This window comes from Carica papaya, chromosome 4, assembly GCF_054855325.1.
Source record: "Carica papaya isolate Zhongbai chromosome 4, ASM5485532v1, whole genome shotgun sequence".
Taxonomy (NCBI): Eukaryota; Viridiplantae; Streptophyta; class Magnoliopsida; order Brassicales; family Caricaceae; genus Carica; species Carica papaya.
The window spans coordinates 24,983,168-25,005,369 of NC_142312.1; the positions used below are offsets into that span (position 1 = coordinate 24,983,168).

The following is a 22,202-nucleotide window of genomic DNA, read 5'->3' on the forward strand; positions in this document are numbered from 1 at the left end:
AAGATTTTAAGAGGAATTGATGCAAACACAACTAAATTTTATAGATCATATATTGCTTAATTAGTTTCCAATTTGTATTGTTTGAATTTCCTTTAGAATTCTCTGATAAATAGTCTTTTATCATTTCAAATTTGATATGAACTCTATAATTTGGATCATGTCCAGGAGGAAGTGATCAATAACAATTTCAATTTGAAGCATGCGAGTCAATATGACCTCAAATTTGTTTGGCAGTGTAATAACTATGACCTGAAATCCAGTACAGTCACCGTATAAGACAAAACTGAACTTTTGATCTCCATTTCTTTTCTTCAGTTAGATATTACATTGTATTTTCTGCATTGTATCTTGAGGAACTTAAGTGTTCACTCTTTACAGATGACAAATTGAGATATTAAATATATACAGCACAATAGCTTACAACAATGGACCAAGTGACTGCAACCTTGTTAACACCCTGCACTCCGAAATAAATTGCAGCGGAGGGAGCTCATCGATATTATACCTGCAAAGCAATGTCAACCACCGATCAACGGCACCGTGCATCTTTGCTGCGGATGCATTGATTCTGTCAGGAATAACAAGCAACCCATTCTTTAACTAGCCGCCTCTATACTCCAATGCCAACCTCTTCCAAGGCAGCTGCCATTGAAGCTGATGCCTCTTCAAGGGTTCGCTTCTTCTGAACTGAGTTGAAGGCCTCGATGATATCTCCTTCTTCCCAGTTGTCATAGTCTTCCATCCCAATACCGCACTCAAGTCCAGCATTTACCTGTCCGAGGAAATAAACATGAGAGAAAAAAACAGAAAGCATGTCGATGCTAAGAATAATTGGTAAAAAAAAATTCTTATAAAGCATTGTATTCATATTCTTAACCATTATAATTGTCAGAGCATATACTATAGGTGGTACTTTATCCCAATTAAGGAATTGTATATAAATGTCGAAGCACATCACGCCAGCTTCAAGGTGGAAAATTCTTCAAAGCCTTATAGTGACAACTGCCCCTTTCACTACTGGGGCAATTGTAGGCAGTAGCCTGTATATAGTCTCATGAATGGGCTGAGCTAAGTTCTAGTCAGGTCCAATGTAGCAACGTTGTCCTAAATTGCCTCCTATAAAAATAAATTGTTCTAAATTGCCATTAGATCTCTATAAAGTACAATCCAGATGTGCCCTTGAAGTTCAGCTTTGACTTTTGACTCCACGTATGCCTTCTTATTTTTAAGTTTAACCCCTCCCAAAACACCGGTGAAGCTCAAGATCCAGAAGTTCAGTCCTGCTAGTTCACACTTTATGTCGCAATTGAAAGTTTATAATATTAAGCTTTCCTAAGTTTTCTTTTTTTTTTCTTTTGCAATTTGATTTTCCATGACAGGAAAGATTCACATATTTCCAGATGCTGTCCACCTAATTCTTCCTACAAGCCCCTTATTCTTCTAAATTTAGAAATAAATTTCTTCCCTAATCCATGAAGCTTTTATTGTTTCATAATTGGTACTTGCATAAATGTAACATGCTTATTTTCTGATCAAAAGAAAAAAGTGATCCCCATACAACCATACCTCTTTCACAACTTCCTTAACCCGCCTCAAAGAATCAAGTACACCAACATAGACTGTTTTTCCATTTCGAATAACACGAATTCCACAGCCTTTCACCACTTTTCCCTCTGTTATTACACAACCAGCAACACGACCACTTCCACTGCTGAATGTAGCTCGAACTTGTGCTGAGCCAATTGTTACTTGTTCCTAAAAACACCAAGCAGTAAATCTTGAATAAATAAAACTCTCAATGGAATTATTATTATTATCATTATTATTTTGAAATAAAAAGTGAACTCTCATTGGATAATGAAAATCATTATATGCATCAACAAGGAAAATCTCCAAACCCGACGAGATCATAGCTTTACATATTTATGAGCAATCGTATACACCCTTGCCCTTCCCCTGCTCCACAGCAAAAGAGAAAGACAAAAGAAGATAACAGAGCTTTGAGAAATGACGTCTCAAGCCAAAGAAGCCAAACTGAAAAATTAAGGCCTCGAAATAGCAGAAGATCAAATATATGAAAAGGTCATACGATATACTCATGGACTTAATAGAGTATTCAGCCTGATAAAAACAGGCAGAGAAAACTGAGATACGCAACTAACATCAAGTGGTTGGAAGTAAATATAAACCGAGTTCAATCACTTCACAAAACCCAGGCAAAACAGGAAGAAGAAGAAAATGATTATGCAAGCGAAGGAGCTAGATGGTAAAGCCAGATTCCATCTCAAAAACTTTGGAGGTTAACATAAATTGGCCGCAGACAGACTGATAATATCCTCATGGTTGAAGCCAGAAAAATAAAAGCTTTAATATGCATTCCTGCAGCCTAGACCATTTACCAGCTGCTCAATTAGATTAGACAAACTGAAAATAATACATTGAACTAACCTCAACAGGCTCTAGGAGTCCTTCCATTGCATTTCGTACATCATCAATAAGTTCATAGATAACTCTATATAGCCGAATCTCTACGCCTTTGTTGTCTGCATAGCTCTTAACAGAACCTGGTACTTTGACGTTAAATCCAAAAATAATTGCTTTGCTAGCAACTGCAAGATCAACATCACTGGCACTAACATCGCCAGTTGCTTCAAGGAGAAACTTCAAGGTTACATTATCTTGAGGGAGCACCTGCAAGGCTTGCCTGACAGCTTCAATGGATCCCTATTCATGAACAGGAGAATACAAATTACTTGCAGGAAAACTTTGAATAATTTTATTGGCACATATATATTAGTTGACACAGTAGAGAGGTCTATGAACTGCATAATACATATGTCTTTATTACGATGCAAATATGCAATAGAACATGCTGTAGAACGAATGCATGATAATCATGTAATTTCATTTCAAGATGGAAGGTAGAAAAACATGTAAGTCAAACATCCATACCTACTCAAACAAATATAGATTTTTAAGTCAACTCACAAAGCAAGCCAATTGTATTGGAATTCCCTTTAACAGGTTAATAAAAATGGATATGCTTACCTGAACATCAACCTTCATAATAATATTAAGCTGGTGCAAATCCAATCCAGACAGCTTTCCTGCCGAAACTGCAGAAGCTAAGGAAGAAAGTGTGACCTTTCCATCTCCAGCCTTGGCTGATATTCGTTTGTTCCGCAACGACTCAGCACGTGCCTCTGCCCTTTCACGTGCCACATCAATGGAATCAACAATTTCAAATTCATCACCAGCAATTGGAACATTATTCAATCCAATAACCTGCAAATATGTGCCATGTCTTAGTGGAATTTCTATGCAAAATCATGGAATAATGAAAAAAAGTAAACTAGAGGGATTCAGTTTTATTGAGAAAGACCTGCAGGGTGCACATGGATGCAACCTGTTCTTTGCAGTTGGATAGGACAGAGTGGGAGAGATGAGCAAAGAGGAAAGAACTAAGCTCTAATAAAGTAATACCTAAACTACCAGCCACAACAAAAGAATGAAGCCAAGCAGAGTTGACTACAAGATGCAGTGCCTGATAGATGGATTGTACCTAGTCTTGACGAGAAATCTATCAGAGTTATCCTAGCATGTCATTCAAATCGGAACTACCTAACATCACATGAGTTGTCAGCTATCCTTTATTAGTCCGCTCGAAGGATAAAAGAGGGAAGAGGCATGTTCGCTAAATTTCACAAATAACAAAACAATTTGAACCTTATGGATTAATCACAATCTAGCATGATCTTAAGCAAATATTAAAAATTTATAACCAATCATATGACTCTATTCAATTTTTGTATTCACTTTAATTTAGTTTGGACCGAATTTAATCAAATATTTAGATTTTTTTATTTAATTATAAAATACAAAATTTACCCAATTTACTTAAGAACAAGTTTTTCTTTAGTTGTCTATAATATTAGTATAGATTTCTTTAACTATTTTAATTTTCAGTGTTCTTTCTTTACAACTTATATCCGGAGGTCAGTAAATTTTAATTAATGAATATATTTCAAATCCTAATCCTTCTTATACATGTTGTCATATCTCAGAAAAATCCTTTTTACACATGCAGCATCAGTTCATGTATGTAGGTAACAATGTTGGAAACTCCATGATTCTTAAATATACCGTTCATATAATCCCTTCACCAAGTAAACATATACGAGAATATATGGAATTCCTCATCCTTCAATAATTGAATGACCAAAACTTTGCTTCCTGATGCAAAGTTTGTCTTCTACTTCCTAAAGCAAACCCACATTTGGAATGCTAGAGAAGTAAACTGATGAACTTTCTTTATATATCAACTCACAAACTAATGAAAAGGATGTCTGAAGATAGGCGGAGATTCTAAATAGTTCCAAACCCAACTTTCATTATTATGTAAATTCTAGGCATTATACATATCTCAATGGTTCATATAAGGCTCTAGAAAGAATCAAAAGGCAATGTGTTCCAAATGCTAGAGCTACTGTGAAGAATGGAATTATAGCATGTCCATATATGCGATGAAAGAGAGAACCACGTTGCACCATTATAGATGCAGATGTAAGCACACTTCCATGAGGTTGAAAAAGAATGACTGCTTCAAGGGAAGGGAAACAAAAGAGACAGAAGAGAGAACAGATCACTTCTCTAGACGGCTTTCTCTCTCAAGTTTCTGATGGTTTCCAATTCATTTTCAGAGAACAAAGATAATGTATTATTCTAGCCACTACATCTGCACGAGCTTTTTTTCTGCCAGTTTTCCATGTTAAAAGGAAATAAATGGCAGTGGCATTGACTGGTAAAAGGATCTTATTATATACTTATCCCATGAAAGTGGTTTTTTTTAATCTCAAAAAATGAAAGTGATTTTTCTTCATTTCCTTTTCCTTCCCTGCAGACAGTGTCACAGGATACACGCTACACGATAAAATTAATAGCTCGGAAGGACCACTTATCGAGTTGTTGCTCAAATTCAAACTTTATTGTTCATAAAGGTCCCAGTGAACTGGGGTAAAAGTTTCCAGAGAAAATTTCCGAATCTAGGTTTTTTGATAAAGGATCATCCTCTTTATAGTTATGAGAACATAGGGGACTTGATTAATATGTGGTAGACTGTTGTGTTCCTTGAACCAAGATCTTGTCACTGGGCGATTGACTGCAAAGTCTTCTTCCCTCAAGGGTTAACACCCTTGTTTTTTTCCTGCTACGACCTATCTTTGAGAATACCTACAACTCATCAACAGGGAGCTGTCACCTTGAACCTCTTAGGAAGATCCCACCTTTTTAGAGTATAAATTTTGACTTAATTTATTGATAGAGTAAAGCCTCTTTAAATAGAGGTTGCATAGCCTATTAGGAAGCTTAACTAGATAGGAAATAATAAACTCAAAGAGGAAACAACTACTGAAAATAAAAGTCTTACACTATTAAGGAAACCAGCTAGTATTGAAATATTTCTAATTATAAAATCCCCTCTAAGTTGCCTTTTATGCAGCTTTTTCCTTAAAATGCCTACCATAAGCTTTCCCGATGAAAGCATCCACAAAATTACTCCCCGCCTGATCAACAAGCTTGTCTCAAGCCTGAAATGAGGAAAGGATTCCTGAAATTGATCCAGAGTCTCCCAAGTGGCATCATCTGGTGAGAGACCAGTTTATTGTACCAAGAGTTCTGTTTTGCCCCGGTTAAGGCAGGAACGAAGTACCGATTGAGGTGAAATATTCCTAACCAGAAACTCTAAGTTGCCTTTTATGCAGCTTTTTCCTTAAAACGCCTAGCATAAGCTTCCTGATGAAAGCATCCACAACAGACTTGTAAAGCTTTTGTATCTCTTGTTTCTTTGTAATACATCACTTTTTTCCTTTAAAACAAAATTAAGGGTTGGGGGTTTGCATGGAGCAGTAACCCTCCATCCAGAAGTGATGATCAATCATCATTTTGTCCTGGTATGATAATTTTGGTTCACTAGAGAGTGCAGCAGACAAAGCCCTGCATTTGAGCCTGCGGTGGTTTCTCACAAGGAATATTGTAATTTTGAGTTTTCTCCTTCCCATACATAAAGGAAGAAACCTAGTTAAGAGTGGAGATCTTCAGTAGTGAAAAATTTCTGCTGGTGGCTCGTGGAGTAAATGTTGTTGAACTATAGTAAAAAATTTCTGCTGGTGGCTCATGGAGTAGACATTATTGAACTAAGTTAAAAATTCCTGTGGTCTTTCTCTCTACCTTTAATCTAATCTGTGTGTGGATATATTTTTCGCGCATCTTTTTGCACAATGAATAGTAGATACATAGAAGAGTTAGATATCAATACAAAATAGAAGCAAGAAGAAAAAAGACTATGAACTAGAAACCTGCACAGGTATTGATGGCCCAGCTCCGTCAACACGATTTCCACCATCATCAAACAACGCCCGTACCTGAACATGGCCAAAACAAATAGTCCTTCAAGATGGGAACGTGCAAATATCAAGAACTGTAGGTTAGATTAAGCTGAAAAATTAATCTTGGATTAAATATCAGTATAAAATTGTTCCAACCTTTCCAAAGGCTTCTCCACAAACAACAACATCCCCTCTCTTAAGTGTGCCATTCTGCACAATAAATGTAGCTACAGCTCCTTTAGATTTATGAAGACCTGCCTCAATTGCTGTACCCTTTGCATTTCTATGAGGATTAGCCTTCAAATCTTGCAACTGAAATAATTTCCATTAGGTCAGAGTATGTGGCCAGCAGGCAATAAATAAGAAGAAAATGAAGAACAGAAGGGAATACAAAGAAACTTGAACACATTAGGCAAGAACTATTTTATTCCTGAAATATACATCAATGCAAATTGAAATAATATTTTTAATTTTGCCTATTTCTAAGCATGAACATGAATGTCCAAGGAGGAAAAGATTCTTCAGAATGAATTTGCACACACATACATGCATATTTCTAAGCATGAACATGAATGTTCAAGGAGGAAAGGATTCTTCGGAATGAATTTGCACGCACATACATGCATATGGCTATGGGAGTGGTTGTTCTCCTTGCATTATCAAATCACAAAAAGGTGACTACTGGCTCTTAGTCCAGATGGTTACTTCTTCCCCTTTTACAAAGAGGGTGAACATTCTAATTTTGCTGAGTGCGTACTTCCAGTACAGAATTCCCATATAGGCAAAATAAAAAGTCACAACAATGATATCTAATGCAATCACAAATTCATTTAGAACACTCGAAGATATAAAGTGATCTGTCCCAACTCCAAAGATCTCAGTTAGAGAAAACAAAGTCTTCCATAAAGAAAGTAACAATCCAAAAGGTAGAAGATAAAGATATTGAGCACTCCAAATTCTGATTGCCAAACCAACAACAAGCATTGGCAAACTGCAATTTTTTATGCTAATAGCAGGCAAAAAGAGTCAACATGTTATCCATGGAGATAACTTTAACGCACCTCTGCAACAAGCATAACAGTTTCCAATAAATCATCTATATTCTCCCCTTTGAGTGCGCTAATCTGTTCAAGAAAAAAGAAAACGTTAGCACCCTGGAAAAGCAAAAAAAAAAAAGAAGGATTGGGAAAAAAAAGGAAAAAAAGTAAAGAATAAAGACCTGGACCATTGGGATGTCACCACCCCAATCTTCAGGCATCAGACCAATTGAAGAAAGCTCTTGCATCACTCGTTCTGGACTAGCACCATCTTTATCTATCTGGCATGATAAATAGAATAAGATTGAGTCATCAAGAACTGAGGCAAACAGACAACAAGAAGAATTTATAAGCACCGGTAGTTTACCCACTTTACACTGGCTTCAAAAAATCTTTTTGAATTTTTTTTTCTGATAACAGAATAATTTGTCAATCTGTTTTTACATACCTTGTTTATAGCTATTATAATTGGCACTCCAGCTGCTTTAGCATGGGCGATGGCCTCATTTGTTTGAGGACGAATCCCATCATCAGCAGCCACTACAATGATAGCAATGTCCGTAACCCGTGCTCCACGAGCTCTCATTGCCCCAAATGCCTACAGGAGCGCATATTATAGATATCATCTAAAGGCAGAAAAGTTCAAGCAAGTTACAGTTCTCAACTGAGTTTATAAAACAGCAGAATAGCAGAAGACAATAACCAGATAAAAACACAATTGAGTGATGAAGTTTTCCTCTTTGGAAAATAACATGGAGAAGTTAAGTATTTTTGTGAAGTTTACCTCATGCCCAGGAGTGTCAAGGAAAACACATGGTTGTAACTTGCCATCAACTGGCACTAGCACCTTATATGCCCCAATTCCTTGTGTAATTCCACCAGCTTCTGAAGCAGCCACCTGGACAACGGCAGCCATCAGACTCCCTTTATAACATGCATGAAATGCTAAAAACAACTGCATATGGGTTTTACCATATACCAACAAATTTACAATCCTTATGTAAACAATCATTCCACGACTTCACCATAACAAGTTTCAATCCTTATGTAAACAATCATTCCATGATACCATGTAAAGGAAAAAGAATTGAAAAAGGCCAAAATCACCTATACCAACAAATTTATAAGACCATATGGATACTCCAACCATCAGTTGAAAACAATGAACAAGAGTATTGAGATAGTTAAGTGTTCCATACCTTGCTCTTTCGAATGTAATCCAGAAGAGTTGTCTGCCAATCAAAAAATAAGAAGCACATTTTAGAAAATTACTTTGCAGAAGTGCCATTAACTTTTTGTAGGAATTAAGATGAAACAATACAAAACATTTAACTCAAAAAGAATTTGAAGAACATGAATGCCTACCTTCCCATGATCCACATGCCCCATTATAGTAAGGACAGGAGGCCTGTCTTCTAGCTTGTCCAAGTCTTCGTCATCAAGAATTTCCTTCTTTTTTGCCATTTCTTCTACTCGAACTGGATCGACCTCAAGAACTTCCACATCATACTCTTTACAAACCATCTTAACAATGTCTTTGTCTAAAGTTTGCACCCCATCTGGTTTAATTCCTTTTGAATATAGATACCCAAGAATTTCACCTTCACTGATAGCCAGATTGTAAGCCAACTCTTCTATCAACATACCATTTTCTTCTACCTCCAAAATTTCTACTTTAACAGGAGCCGCATCTTTGGCAGCCTGGAGTCTCGCTGCCTTCCTACTAGCTTTACTCCATTTCCTCCCTTTCCTAGCTGTAGCTGCACCAGGAATTTTGACATTCAGCTCTGATGTCTCTTCATCGGGAATCTCAATGTCCTCATCATTGATAATCCTCCTCCTTGGGCCTCCAGCTGAAATGTTTTTCTTCCTATAATCATCCTTGAACTTTCCAGGGGTAGGGTTCTTCCCTGGTTTTGTAGGTGCTAAAACAGCCTGAGCAATCAGTGGATCAACCACAGGTTTCTTTGATGCAAATTTGTCTATTAAAATAGGCTTCCGTTCTTTAGTTTTCGTGTCAGAATCTGACTCATCTGTAACTAAAGACTTTGAAACTGCCCCCACATCTTTCAAAACAGGTTTCTTTATTGCCGGCGGAGGAGCTACAGATGGCTTTCCTTGTAACTTTGGTTGAGGTCTCAAAGGTGGTTGAGGGGGTCTAAATGGTTGAGATCCCACTTTCACATCTCCTCCCACCTTAGGTTCCTCTTTCACAGCCCCGTTATTAACCTTGGGAGACTCACTAACAGTCTTTTGAACTGATGCAACTGTGTCCCCTTTCCGCCATACACTCTTCAAAGTCTTAGTCTTCCGGGTTGCTGCTGCATTCACCTTATCACCACTCATATTAGATCGTGTTTGTTTACCCACATTGTCATTCTCCTTTCTAACTGGCCTTGAAGTCTCTAATTTCTCAGCCTTCTCCAGCACCTCGCCGAGTGACTCAATCACCTTATTCCTCTCTTCTTCCGCATCTGACCTCTCCCCATCTGACGATTGCCCACCAATTCCTGACTTGTCCCAGGGGACTGAATTAATCCCTAAAATAGTCTCAGAGGACTTCAAAACCGGCCTAGGGGCTGGCTTAAGAACAATCTCCGCATCATCACTGCTAACTTTACTTCTAAGTGTGTTAGAATCTAAGGACGCTCCATTGCCTTGCTCAGCAATGAAATCAGTGGTCGTGGTTGTTGTAAGCGAGTATCTACAGAGCCACTTCTTCGTGCCTCCAAAATTTCGTTTAGATAATGAAACTCTTCTAACTAGTGAATACGATGATTCTGATGAACTGGTTCCGGTTACCCCCGCACTTCCCAAACTAACCAGGGAAGCCATGGAAGGCATTGTGCCAACTAGAACCACCATGGACACCATCTAAACCAAACTAATACCTACGTATTATACATATATAGCATGGCGGCACAAAGTTGAATTACTCATCCCTCTAAAACTCAATGGAAGGAAAATAATTATGATTAGAAACAAAATTTTCAGGTTTCCAAAAAGAAAAATGAATCTTCTAAGGAACTGAAATGAAAGGAAACAAATTTACCTGTGTGGCTAGAAATTGTGATGTTAAAGAAGAAAATTGTAGTGGTGGGAGAAGAGTGGGGATATAATGTGGTGGTGACGGGGAAAGCTTAATTGGCTCCATGGGTGGGTGTGGCTGGTTCTCTGCCTGTCAAATTTTTCTTTCGCGATAAGGCTGTCAAGAAAATTGCCTTTTTTTTTTTTTCTTTTTTTTTTTTCTCCCCCTTAAGAAATAAATTTATTTTTATTTTTTGCTTTTGTTTTTTCTCACTTTATTTTGTCATTTGATTCAGAAAAATCATTAAAATTTTAGAAATATTTATGGAAATATAAATTCTAATTTTTTTTAATAAAAATAATCATATGGATTAAAAAGCGTTAAAATAGAAATATATATAAAAAATGTTGTTATTAAAAAACAGAATTTTAGTGTTTTGTGAAATTAATTTTTAATAAAAATTCAAATAATTTTATAAAATGCACATATTATAATTTTGGACTTTAAATTTATGAAAAATAAGCTTTAGCTTGATTGTTATTGTGTTTTACTTATTTATCTATAAAATTATTTTTAAAACTTAAAAGTTGTAGTTAAAAATTAGATCAAACGAGCATTATTAATATTATAATATTTTATTCTACATTATCATTTATTTAAACATATTTTTTGTTTATTTTTAAATAACATAATTAAGTGTATTTTAATTTTACTTTTTATAATTAATACTAATTGAGAATATCTCATGTTTACTCACAATTGTTTGTTAGTGTCTTTATTGATTGCGATCAAATTGTGTGAAGAATTTTCTAAAAATTTTTTTGAGGGAATTTTATATTTAAAAAAAAATGATGTGATTGCTATATAGCACTCTTTTTTTTTTTAATAATTACTAATATTAAATTTTATATTTAAATTACATATCTAAATCTATATATTATTGATATATTTTATTCACACTAAATTTTGTTAATTCCTTGATAAATTAATAAACTTAAAAATACAAATATGTATTTAAGATATTTTGGTGCTTCAAAATAATTGTGTTTAGACATTTTATATTTATTTAATATATTATATTCATTTTAATGCAAAAGAGTATAAAATTCTAAGATGTCCGTTTAAGTTAAATATATTTTCTTACCTATTACTATCTAATTAAATAATTAATATTTACTTTGTTTTAGAAAACATTGTAAATTTAAATTATATTAAATTCATGTGTATATATTTATTTATTATTGTATTATTTATTAGCATATAAATTTCAATTCATACAAAATTTTGTTTTTTTATTATCCATTTAAGTTACACATATTATTAGTTAATTGAATAGTTAAAATGTCTATTTATTTATAAGAAATTATAAATTCGAATAAATTAATTAGTTTGCTTTTTCATTTTTTTTAAAAAAAATCGATTTAGTTCTTTATGTAAAAATCCTATTCGTATGCGGAAAAAGAAATTGTACTCTTACCCCCGGGTACAGAAACTATAAATTCCATCGCCGGGCATCTAATTCTCTTTCTCTAATCATTTACAGATCTTCTTTCCCCAAAATCTTCTCTTCCTTTTCCTCCGAAAACCTCATAATTCTACCCTCCCTTGACCGCCGGAGTCACAGCCGGTCTTCTGATCTCGAGACCGTCTCAGATCGTCTATTCTCTCTGACGATTCGCGCGCGTTAATCACCTGCAAACAAACGAATTTGCGCCTGATTTCTTTTGCTCCTCCGATTACTAGACGGTAACTCCCTGAGGTAAAAACGTTTTTCTCCTCTTCTGATTCTCTGTCTTTTCACGTCTCTAGCTTTCTACTGTGATGAATCCTTCTTATATTCCCTCAGATCGGAGTTTAATAACATATATCAAGATGTTCAATCGGCTATTCGGGAAACCTAAACAGGAGACAAATGCCTTGGCCACGTTAGACAAGTTAAACGAGGTATGGTACTCGATTCATTTGTTTCTGATTTACTGGATATTGAGTGATTTGTAATGTAACTATCAGCTTCGATGATCTGCCACTGCTTCATGTTCTGCTCATGATACCTGTATCAAGATTACGTTTGTTAGTCTTCTCGAGTATACCTGAATGAAGTCAGGTTGAATAATTATAATTGATTGAGCAGTAAATGTTCCAAATAAATGTAATTATTTGCTTGCTTCTTGTTTTTGAAGTTGGTAGAGTGCTCTTTTTTGCTTTTGGTCCTTTATTAGAATGGAATTTTGTAGGTTCTAAACACTGTCTTCGACATTTTAAATTTTGTCCTTTTTTGGTTCCTGTTCTTTAAAATTTGGTTCAGCTGAATCCATTTTCTTTCTGCTTTCTGATTTCTGTAGACTCTTGAAATGCTAGAGAAAAAGGAGAACGTCCTTCTGAAAAAGGCTGCAACAGAGGTTGAAAGGGCAAAAGAATTCTCAAGGGCAAAAAATAAAAGGGGTATGATGCATATTATGTGTAGAACTTTTTTGGATCTTTATTCTTCTTAGTGAATTGTTATTCTTGATATTACTTACGAAGTATTGCATCCCTCTAATTTTTAAATGGTTTTCATTATTGTGATATATGTTTCAGATCTTCAATCAATTCTTATTCGTTACTTTCTCGTTTGATATGATAGATAAAAGTTATATCAGTAGTAATGGAAGGACTGGAAATTCTTTTCTAATACTTTTCATTACTTTGATATGTTTCACACATTACAACTAATTAATTTCTTCTACATATTAATAAGTAAGAGCTATTTCTGTTAAAGATGAAAGGAAGGGAAGTTCATGTTGGAAATGAACTCCATTCTCCCATTTAATAATTTTTAGAAGCTGTTCCCCATCAATTAATTGCTTTGAAAATGGAGTGGCTCAAATATGTACACCACTACTGGAGTAAAAAAGAAGAAATTAGAGAGATTAGGATGTACTCATGGATCTGTTAGCTACACTTCTTAGTTCTGGAATCTTTAGCGAACATTTGAATCTTTTCTTAGAAAATTTGTGTTTCAAGTTTAGGGTGGTTAATGATTTTTTTCTGGACAGTTTGAAGATGTGCTACAATCTAGATTTTCATAACATGCTTTCTTATGATGTTTCTGCAGCGGCTATACAATGCTTGAAGAGAAAGAGGCTATATGAACAACAAATTGAGCAGCTTGGAAATTTCCAGCTGCGCATTCATGATCAAGTAAGCTTGATATTACACGTACAAATGGTTTTAATATTAAAGAGGAAATTGTACTTGGGGTTTTGACGCTTTGGATTGATCGGAATCGTTTCTCTAAAATCACAGATGATAATGTTAGAAGGTGCTAAAGCAACAACTGAAACTGTTGATGCATTGAGGACTGGAGCAGCTGCCATGAAGGCAATGCAGAAAGCAACGTATGCATTAGTTTTCTTTGTGAGAGAAGTTTAGTAGATTTTAAATATGGAAGTCTTTTCTTCACAAATACTCCTTATAATGTCTTTGTATACAGGAATATTGATGATGTTGACAAAACGATGGATGAGATAAATGAGCAGACGGAGAACATGAAACAGATTCAGGAAGCATTGTCCACTCCGCTTGGAGCTGCAGCTGATTTTGATGAGGTATTATTTTTTACTTTTGCTGCATACAAAATTTTTAGGGACTGCTTGGTTGGCTGAATGTGGCTTTATGAAGCATGAATGCAGTGAATGCTAAGGATGTACTATCACAATGTTTTGTTGATCAATGACCATTATATTACTACCCAATAGCCATTCAGTAGGGTGACTTACTTCTAGTTGAAGAGGAATGACTTACTATTACTTGGAAACAAATAACAACCATTTCATTAGGTCTAGTTCAAGGATATCTTGAATTTCTTTGGTCAAAGCTTGTCTCTTGATAATGACGAGGTTTTAAATGATTTCAAAAATGTTGTTTATAGTTTTTGCAAAATTATAATGGTTTTTAATCATTCTATACAAAATTATTATAATTTCTAAAGAATTGTTTTTATATTCTTATTTAAATGAAATTGCAAATGGGTATCTTGGTTACATTAGATTTATGAGGTTTTTTCACTTTAAGCTTTTTGGTCTTTATAAGCAACTTTTTTGAGTATATCTTTTAGCAATCTCAAATGCTTTTGATGTAATTAGTCTTTTAGTGAAAACTATGATGTGACTGAAAAATCATATAAGTCTTATTTCATATGTACTAAATGATTAATTTCTCTTACTAACTGCCAAATTATAGTCTCTAAGAGATAGCAAGAACATGATATTCTTCTTACATTTTATGTCTGATGCTTTAATCATGTTATAGTTTTTCTAATACATTTATAATTGTAGGATGAGTTAGAAGCAGAGCTTGAAGAACTTGAAGGTGCTGAGTTGGAAGAACAGCTTCTACAGCCGGCAACAACCACCCCTGCAGCTCCAGTGCAGGTGCCTTCTGGCAAGCAACCAGTGCGTCCTGCACCTCAAAAGCGTACTGCCGAGGAGGATGAACTGGCCGCCTTGCAGGCAGAAATGGCACTTTAAGTGGTATATTTCAGTTTAATTCACACGTCTAGATTTGTGTAAAGGCACAGACCATGTATATAGAGATTGCATAAACTGATTGTCCTCCTTATTTTATTAGAGCAATGTTAAACATATGAAAATTTATTCATAAAATGATGTGTTCAGTACTTGTGAACTCAATGTTAATCGAAAGTAATTATTTTCTTTCTACATTTTCTGTTACTAGAATTTCTACGAGAAAGAAAAGTTTAGTCGGATTTGAATAGTTAGCATTTCTCTTGGTATTATGCACTTGAAATTGTTACATATTTTTTCAACATTTTTAAATGTTCTAGATTTTTAATATGTATCTTATATGATTTTCAAATAGAACATATGAGTTTTAACCATAAAAGTACTATCTTAATTTTATGTTATTTGATTTAGTTCCCTAGTATAATAATACTAGAAGCTTTCAACAGAGACGTGAACTGGTAAGTTGGTGAGTTGCTTGACAGAAATTAATGGGGGTAATATTGGATTAACGGTAAACACTAAGGAAGACCGTTCAAGAAAGAAGAAATGAAGTAAACAGGAGAGAACAACTGATCATGAAATAAGAGTACTACATTTACACGTCTCCAATTTGTAACAAATCAATGAATAATATAAGCAAGTACTAGAGCAACCAGCATTAGAACATATGCAACCCCTTGATCAATTGCTATCCCTGCATCAATACATCTATACATATAATATATATTAACAGTTCTTTCAGTTTCTACTGTAATATATATGAGAGCTCAAAATTATTCAATTCTCGTGCAATATAAGGAACAGGATCAGGAGATATATATATATATTCACACACATGCGCGTGCATATATATATATATATATGTTACATATACGTAGACATACCGTAGCTTGAACGGGCAGGAACAGGAGCTGGGATTTGGGCGTTAATGTAAGAAATTAGTAGGCCTAGTGCAAGTAAAGAAGCCACCATAACTCTTTTCATTTCCATTCAGATTCTCTCAAATATTCCTGGACGCTGCACGTTCTTGGGTTTTATCTAGAAGAGAAAGACAGAGAGACATGGAGAACGTATTTTGGCCCGCTGATTGAGGCCACGTGTACGTAAAAGATTGGTTGCACATTGAACTCCAGGTATGGTTGAGCCGTGAACAGTACATTCCTTTCACTTGCCACATGCGTAAAATGATTTAGGCTGGCTGAGGCGGCGGCACAATACGAACAACCTCCAGTTTCCAAATTTGGAATAGCTGATCCTTCTTCGTTTCGTATTTTGGACTCTGATTTCAGCCATATGGGATGCCACTAAATTTATGGTGGAAAATAATTAATGTACAAATTTCAATTTTTTTTAAAAAAATTATTTATTGATTAGAAGTTGTACAAGTCATTTGTAATTTCTATGAGTTAACGAATCCACGTTGATTGATTTTGGAGCCTGAATACCATGATTCAAGATTAATTTGAATACTAAAATTATCAAAGGAAAAAAGAAAATTTATGACTTTGAGTTTGATGGTAGGAAAAAAAAAAAATCTATGATTTTTATTTAAAAGTTATCATTTTATTATATTATAATTAATATTATGTTTCATTTAATTAAGAAATATATAATTTTTAATTAAAAAATTTATAAATTATAGCCAAAAGAAAAATTTTCTTTTGCCAGAGTTAATTGTCGTTAATTTACCCAACGACATCACTTGAAATTTTTCCAGACAATTGCTACGAGCTCTCCCACAAACAAAGGGAAAAAAAAGCTCATGTTGGCATGTGACATCAATACAGTACTAGTCCAGTGAGAAATACGACGCACAAGTAAATGAGAAATTAATAGACTCAGCACAGAAACCTTATACAGAGATTCTTTATACACGCTGCATCAGTTAGGATTGCCTTCCAGCTTCTGATCACCCACTGAACTGATTGGAACCAGTGATGACTCTAAATAATCAAAATCCTCAGTTATTCCTATCTGCAGTTGGTTTTTTAAGTACCAAACTATTAGACCAAAAAGATAAACCTTAGAAAAAGCAGTTAGAATAATGAAGAACACATGCTTGGGAGTTGGAACATGCAACTAGACTTGCCAATCCATAAAACTTTTACGGTAGATTTGTTTCTGTGCAATTGTTATATAAGAACAATAAGAAGGAAAAGCTGCCTTGCAGCAGAAACCTAGTCTCGATTTGCCACTATGATTACAAACCTGAGGCACATGCAGCCCTGAAGTAAATGACAAATCCTTGAGTGCTAGGTGACTCCCCAGAAAGAGTAATTTTCAACAGCAATTCAGATGTGTTACCTTTAAGTATTGGATTCAATCAAGTAACGAATGGGCTTCGGGTGCAAACATCATATAAAAGTGAATTAAGACAGAATTATTTTTATATCTTACAAGCTTTTACATGTGCTAATATAAGAAATCATAAATATACCTCATTGTACAAGTGTTCAAGCTGTTCTTTAGCCTGAGGAAAGTTGTTTGAACACCACTGTCGCAGTGTGAAGATGTTATCTGTAAATTTTATCCACAATAACTAAGAAACAAATAGAACGCAAATGGAGCTAAGCAAACAGTTAATAGAAAAAGCATGTGCAGAATAGAAAACCTGTCCATCTATTAGCTGCAGCATGAGCAACTTCAATTGCTTTCTCTGCCAACATTGAAATGTATCATTAGTTTAAATATGCGCCATAAAACATATCAAGCATTCAAATAACACCAATTCTTAAGAAAGTCAGCATTTCTTAACTCATTGCATCAAAGGCAGCAGGATCATTCTCCGTATACTGCCCCATCTCTTCCTGAAAAAGTAGACTGTTGACTGTTATAAAGTTGAATAAACTTTGTATGCTGGCTGATGCAATACAGAAAATCTAGATGCAATCCGACCTTCAATTCATTATGTTTCAGTTCAATAGCTCTTAGCTCAGCTAGGGCCTCCTCTCGTTCATCCTGGTACAAGATCCAAACGATAAAATATTGGGGAAAAGAGAGGCAAAAAGATCATTGGAGAAGAATCTCAACAGTTTGCTTTAGCAAATTATTCAGATAACAAAGCAAGTTTAACAAAATATACTAACTGATTCTTCTCGTCCCTTCTTTAGTGCATCATTCTGATTAACAAGTTCCATCAATCGCTTCTTACTGCTTTGTAGATCAGATTCAAGTTTCCGGTACACATTTCTCAACTGTTCAAGGATTATTAAGATGAAAATAATTTTGAGAATAATTTCAACATAGAAAAAAAACCAGACCAGCAATTTCATATTAAAGGAAAGACATAAAAAAGGTGCACCTGGTTGCCAGCACAGCTAGGAAGGCTCCAAAAGTATACCTGGAATTTCCAAACTAGAGCTATTATTTGCCTATTTAGATATCAGTATACCAGCATGATGTAGAAGAACCTCTAGTAGGCTTGGAGAGTCGTCAAGGAAAATAAAATCAGCAAACTTCAAAGATTCAGGAAGAAGATTTTTCCACAGCAATGAAATAAATTAAGGTCACATGCATGAATTTTCTACTCACTGAAGTTCCTATTTTGTCTTTTGAAACAAGGTCATCATCCACTAGACTTTGGAGGACATCCTTCACAGACTGGGTAATTACACCTCTTTTGGGTCCCAGCTTCTCAAGCTCCTTGAGCTGAAACCATTTTGACGAACCATAGCACAATTAACTTGCAATCTCATATGAAACAGATCATAAATAAAACTCATTCAAGCATTGCTCTAAGAGTGCCGTAAGACACAAAATAAAAAATTGAGGTAGCTATTCTGTCCATCTAACATAAAAGTCATCAGATTTCATGTTCACAAACTGAGGAAAAATAAAGGGATATTTTTAGGATGGTAAAACTAAAAACTCATCAAAAGTCAAACTTGTATTTTCAATTACTCATGATGCGTAATGTAATATCCTTCTACAAACAAATGATTTTCAAAAGCATACATTGCTTAAAAGATGTGCTCAAAATCATTAGTGGGATTTAACTTAGCCAGTTCTTATCAAAGATAGGCAGTTACATGTTTGAAAGAAAGTAGTAGTTATAAAAAATAAGTATTCATATATTATAAAAAGATTGATTATGTACTTGTTACAACATTTTATTACTTACATTATATAGAGCTAATTTTAGGATAAAATCAATATCTTAATTAAGTAAATCAATCAAATAAAAAAAAGTACAATTTTGCTCCCCATATTTCGGCTTGGTTGCAGATTAATTTCTATTTTCTTGTGACTTTTCAGCATATTCTAGTTTGGTTTTTGGTAATTTCTTCATAAAGTTATTAGCTTTTAAATGATATATACATTTGTCTAGATATCAAGGACGAACAATTCATAATTAGGAAAAAAGTCAAAACTTACAAGATAATAACTTAAAAACTAAGAAGTTTATGCACAAAGGCTCAACACAGATACAGAAATATTATTGAAAAAGCACAAAAATTGAATTGTAATTAAGTCAAAATATAGGAGGTAAAACTATGATTTGCCAAAAATATGATACTTATTTCTATGGCCTTAATTTCACTTTCAAAAATCTAATAAGAATCCTGATTTTTATATTATCATACAAAGACATGGGAGCTGGATGCTTAGAACTGCTTATAAGCAACAAATAAGCAAAATTTCAAATAACCTCCTAAAAAAGTAAAAAGTATCAGGCAAGGTCAACAATAAAAAAGGTCTGCTGTATATCATAACCAGTTACTTAAGAAATTAGAAACATAGTATAGGTTATTATTGAAACAAAGTAAGATCAGTAGAAGTCATTCCCAACAAATCGAAAGGATACATTGAAAGGTAGTTTAAGGAAAAAAATACTAATGTTCATTCCGAGGTTAGGTTAATATAATTGCTGAATGAAACTAACTAATGATAGCAAAAATGCCTGATAAAGACATGAGCAAATTGTATATAATGCCCATAATTCAAAGAAGTGAACCAGAATAATGAAAATAACTTTCAAAATCAGCATCTGAAAATAACAATAACCAAAATGACTTCATAAGAAAGAGAAGGGCTCGAGTGTTCAACCTACAATTACAGGAATTTCCAAGGCTGGCAACTGTGCCAGGTCTAACTGGATTGCTTCTCAAACAATGGTTGAATGGAAGCATTAAGCTACATAGTGCATAACTTCTGTCCTCTTCTGTTTTTAAGCTACTTCTTGGAATTGCAATAATGTTAAGACAAATGATAATTCTAATCAACTAATCAAGAACTAAATATATGCTAAGTACGAATGCTAAACATGCTCTAACTAGTCACTGCAACTTGCAATAATTATTTTAAACAGTAACAAAACTAGAAGCGTAGGAGTCCTGCATATTGGTATAACTTTTTGAAGCAATTGATTGAAGAAGCAGAGAAAATCGTTAAAAGACATGTTTTAATCTAAAATCACCCGTTTTCAGCATGCTATACTCACAAGGAAGAAGTTCTGTGACTCATAAAATATCTGAAGAAGCTTCTCACGCTTTTCTTCCAATGAAAGACCTCGTTTCTTAGACTGCATCACAAACAAATAAACAATCATTAAACCTTCCAAGAAAATGCCAATGTGCGCTCCTCTTAGCAAAAGTGCTGCTAGGGCATAAATGACTATGAATATAACATAAAAACTGCTATTGTGACTGTTTTCATTGATTCATGAAAAAAAAGTCGGTTAGATGATTAACTTTATTAGCTACACAAAGATATACCAAATTCAATATTGCGTGAGTAGATAAATTAATTGAACAGTTAATGAGCAAGAAAAAAGTAAATGATATAAGAATATTCGATGCTACTTTGTTTACTTCCAAATGAGGGGCGTGTCTTTGATTCACTGTAAAAAAGGTTCTGAAAAATACAGGTACAATCTATCTATCAAACCCTACACCTGAATCTCATCAATTTCTAAGCAATCCAGCTTTGATAGTAAGTAGGTATGATTTTTTTTTTTAAAAAAAAAACTAAAATAACCTGTACCCTTACGTGGAAAGACCCAAATTACTAATATTTTTAATCTTGTTTTCACACACACGTCTTAACATTCAAAACATGGCGGCTGAACTCTCCGATCTCCCACATTTCATATTGATTCTTATTTTCTTTTTTCTTTGAACCTTAAGAAACATACATCAGACCTGAAAATTTTAAGTTCATGAAAGGATCATCTCGAAAAGCCCTGCAATCAATAAGCAAGAACAATCTCATGTTTCTAAAGCTTCTTCCCATTCAAATCAAGTATTTGCTAACTGCTGCCCAACATCTAAGCAAGCATCAATTGGAGTAACTCTCTAGATCTAAAGGCATTCAAACATGCATCCATGCCCGATGGATTAAACATCTACCTCTATTTGGCAGCTAGAAACATGAATAATACGATCAGAGAAGTTATTATTTAAAAGAATTAAACAGACGTATCTCGTTCCCCCAATTTGAAAGCAATGCAAATTTTCAGATTCAACCCTCAGAAATTCGGAACACCAAACAGAACAGCGACTTAGAGCATACAACGACCAATGATTGAACTCTGTTAGATAGGAGTCTCAGCTCAAAATACGCACAAAGAACCCCGAATTTCATGCTTGCATTCAACTAATTACTAAAAATCACGAGTTATAGTGGATAAATAACAGAGAGGACAGGAGAGTTTAGAGAGACTGATTTACCATCGAGACGCTCTCTTTGCTGAAAGAAGAAAACGAAAGGCAAATGGCAAATGGACAGTTTTCTTTTCTTGACTCCGAGCGAAGACGAAGAGTGTAGAAGAAGGCCTGCAAATAAGGGGGGCAAGGTTTGGCGGGAACCTTTTGGAGATTGTATCCTTGGAAAATGTCAGATTGACCAATGGCTGAACGGTGGACGAATTGTTGGTATCTAAAATTTGGTATAAATTGAAATTGACTAATTGTTGGATTAGAGATAATATAATACTCATTAATTAAAATAATAATTATTATTAATTTTAAACAAAAGATTACAACTATAAAATTATAATTAAATATAAATAAAAATTATAAATGGTTATTAACTAAATATAATTAAAAAAAAATAATAAATACTATCATTAAATATTATGATTTAATGTAATAACAGTAAATTTTATATCTTTAGAGATGATAAATAAATTTAATTTGTTCATGATTCTATATTAAAACTAAATTTATCAATTATTTAAATAAATTATGTAATTATATCAATTGAAAATCAAATTTAATTTATTCTCAAATAAAAAAATCACACTTAAATT

At 34.2% G+C, this 22,202-nt stretch overlaps 3 protein-coding genes across 6 annotated transcripts; 1 reads left to right on the forward strand and 2 right to left on the reverse strand.

The window, feature by feature from the left end:
• Positions 1-273: 273 nt before the first annotated feature.
• On the reverse strand, positions 274-10,616 carry FUG1 (Translation initiation factor 2, small GTP-binding protein). Of its 2 annotated transcripts, XM_022057082.2 has the most exons (13): positions 10,473-10,616; positions 8,786-10,364; positions 8,620-8,652; positions 8,205-8,318; positions 7,869-8,018; positions 7,603-7,701; positions 7,445-7,507; positions 6,540-6,695; positions 6,354-6,419; positions 3,049-3,285; positions 2,449-2,724; positions 1,567-1,755; positions 274-772 (listed from the first exon to the last, which is right to left on the reverse strand). In XM_022057082.2, exons 2-13 carry the CDS (start codon positions 10,292-10,294, stop codon positions 611-613), a joined length of 3,054 nt encoding a protein of 1,017 aa, XP_021912774.1. In that variant the 5' UTR covers positions 10,295-10,364; positions 10,473-10,616; the 3' UTR covers positions 274-610. The 2 variants fall into 2 exon arrangements, with proteins under 2 accessions (XP_021912774.1, XP_021912773.1); XM_022057081.2 differs by having other exon boundaries at positions 8,786-10,595.
• Positions 10,617-11,997: 1,381 nt separating this feature from the next.
• Positions 11,998-15,148, forward strand: LOC110826440 (vacuolar protein sorting-associated protein 32 homolog 1). Its single transcript, XM_022057084.2, has 7 exons — positions 11,998-12,207; positions 12,295-12,392; positions 12,791-12,890; positions 13,543-13,628; positions 13,734-13,825; positions 13,921-14,035; positions 14,765-15,148. Exons 2-7 carry the CDS (start codon positions 12,321-12,323, stop codon positions 14,954-14,956), a joined length of 657 nt encoding a protein of 218 aa, XP_021912776.1. The 5' UTR covers positions 11,998-12,207; positions 12,295-12,320; the 3' UTR covers positions 14,957-15,148.
• A 1,479-nt stretch (positions 15,149-16,627) lies between these two features.
• Positions 16,628-20,480, reverse strand: ATMND1 (Mnd1 family protein). 3 transcript variants are annotated; one of them, XM_022057097.1, is made up of 9 exons: positions 20,394-20,480; positions 18,485-18,601; positions 18,255-18,293; positions 18,040-18,147; positions 17,849-17,911; positions 17,709-17,760; positions 17,565-17,609; positions 17,391-17,470; positions 16,628-16,927 (listed from the first exon to the last, which is right to left on the reverse strand). In XM_022057097.1, the coding sequence occupies exons 1-9, from the start codon at positions 20,478-20,480 to the stop codon at positions 16,835-16,837; spliced, it is 684 nt and encodes a 227-aa protein (XP_021912789.1). In that variant the 3' UTR covers positions 16,628-16,834. The 3 variants fall into 3 exon arrangements, with proteins under 3 accessions (XP_021912789.1, XP_088074505.1, XP_088074506.1); XM_088218379.1 differs by lacking the exon at positions 16,628-16,927 and adding an exon at positions 17,109-17,257; XM_088218380.1 differs by lacking the exons at positions 16,628-16,927; positions 17,391-17,470; positions 17,565-17,609 and having other exon boundaries at positions 17,704-17,760.
• Positions 20,481-22,202: the final 1,722 nt, after the last annotated feature.

Bases quoted from the DNA above. Each gene is read 5' to 3' on its own strand.
- FUG1 (XM_022057082.2), bottom strand. From the start codon at position 10,294: ATGGTGTCCATGGTGGTTCTAGTTGGCACAATGCCTTCCATGGCTTCC. The intron at 8,019-8,204 runs GTAAACTTCACA...GCGCTCCTGTAG, and splicing joins TTGACACTCCTGGGCATGAG to GCATTTGGGGCAATGAGAGC. The intron at 6,420-6,539 runs GTTGGAACAATT...GGCCATGTTCAG, and splicing joins GTGGAGAAGCCTTTGGAAAG to GTACGGGCGTTGTTTGATGA.
- LOC110826440 (XM_022057084.2), top strand. From the start codon at position 12,321: ATGTTCAATCGGCTATTCGGGAAACCTAAACAGGAGACAAATGCCTTG. The intron at 12,891-13,542 runs GTATGATGCATA...ATGTTTCTGCAG, and splicing joins AAGGGCAAAAAATAAAAGGG to CGGCTATACAATGCTTGAAG. The intron at 13,826-13,920 runs GTATGCATTAGT...CTTTGTATACAG, and splicing joins AAGGCAATGCAGAAAGCAAC to GAATATTGATGATGTTGACA.
- ATMND1 (XM_022057097.1), bottom strand. From the start codon at position 20,480: ATGCAGTCTAAGAAACGAGGTCTTTCATTGGAAGAAAAGCGTGAGAAG. The intron at 17,610-17,708 runs GTTAAGAAATGC...CAATGTTGGCAG, and splicing joins TGCTGCCTTTGATGCAATGA to AGAAAGCAATTGAAGTTGCT. The intron at 16,928-17,390 runs GTATATTTATGA...AACCAACTGCAG, and splicing joins TTGAACACTTGTACAATGAG to ATAGGAATAACTGAGGATTT.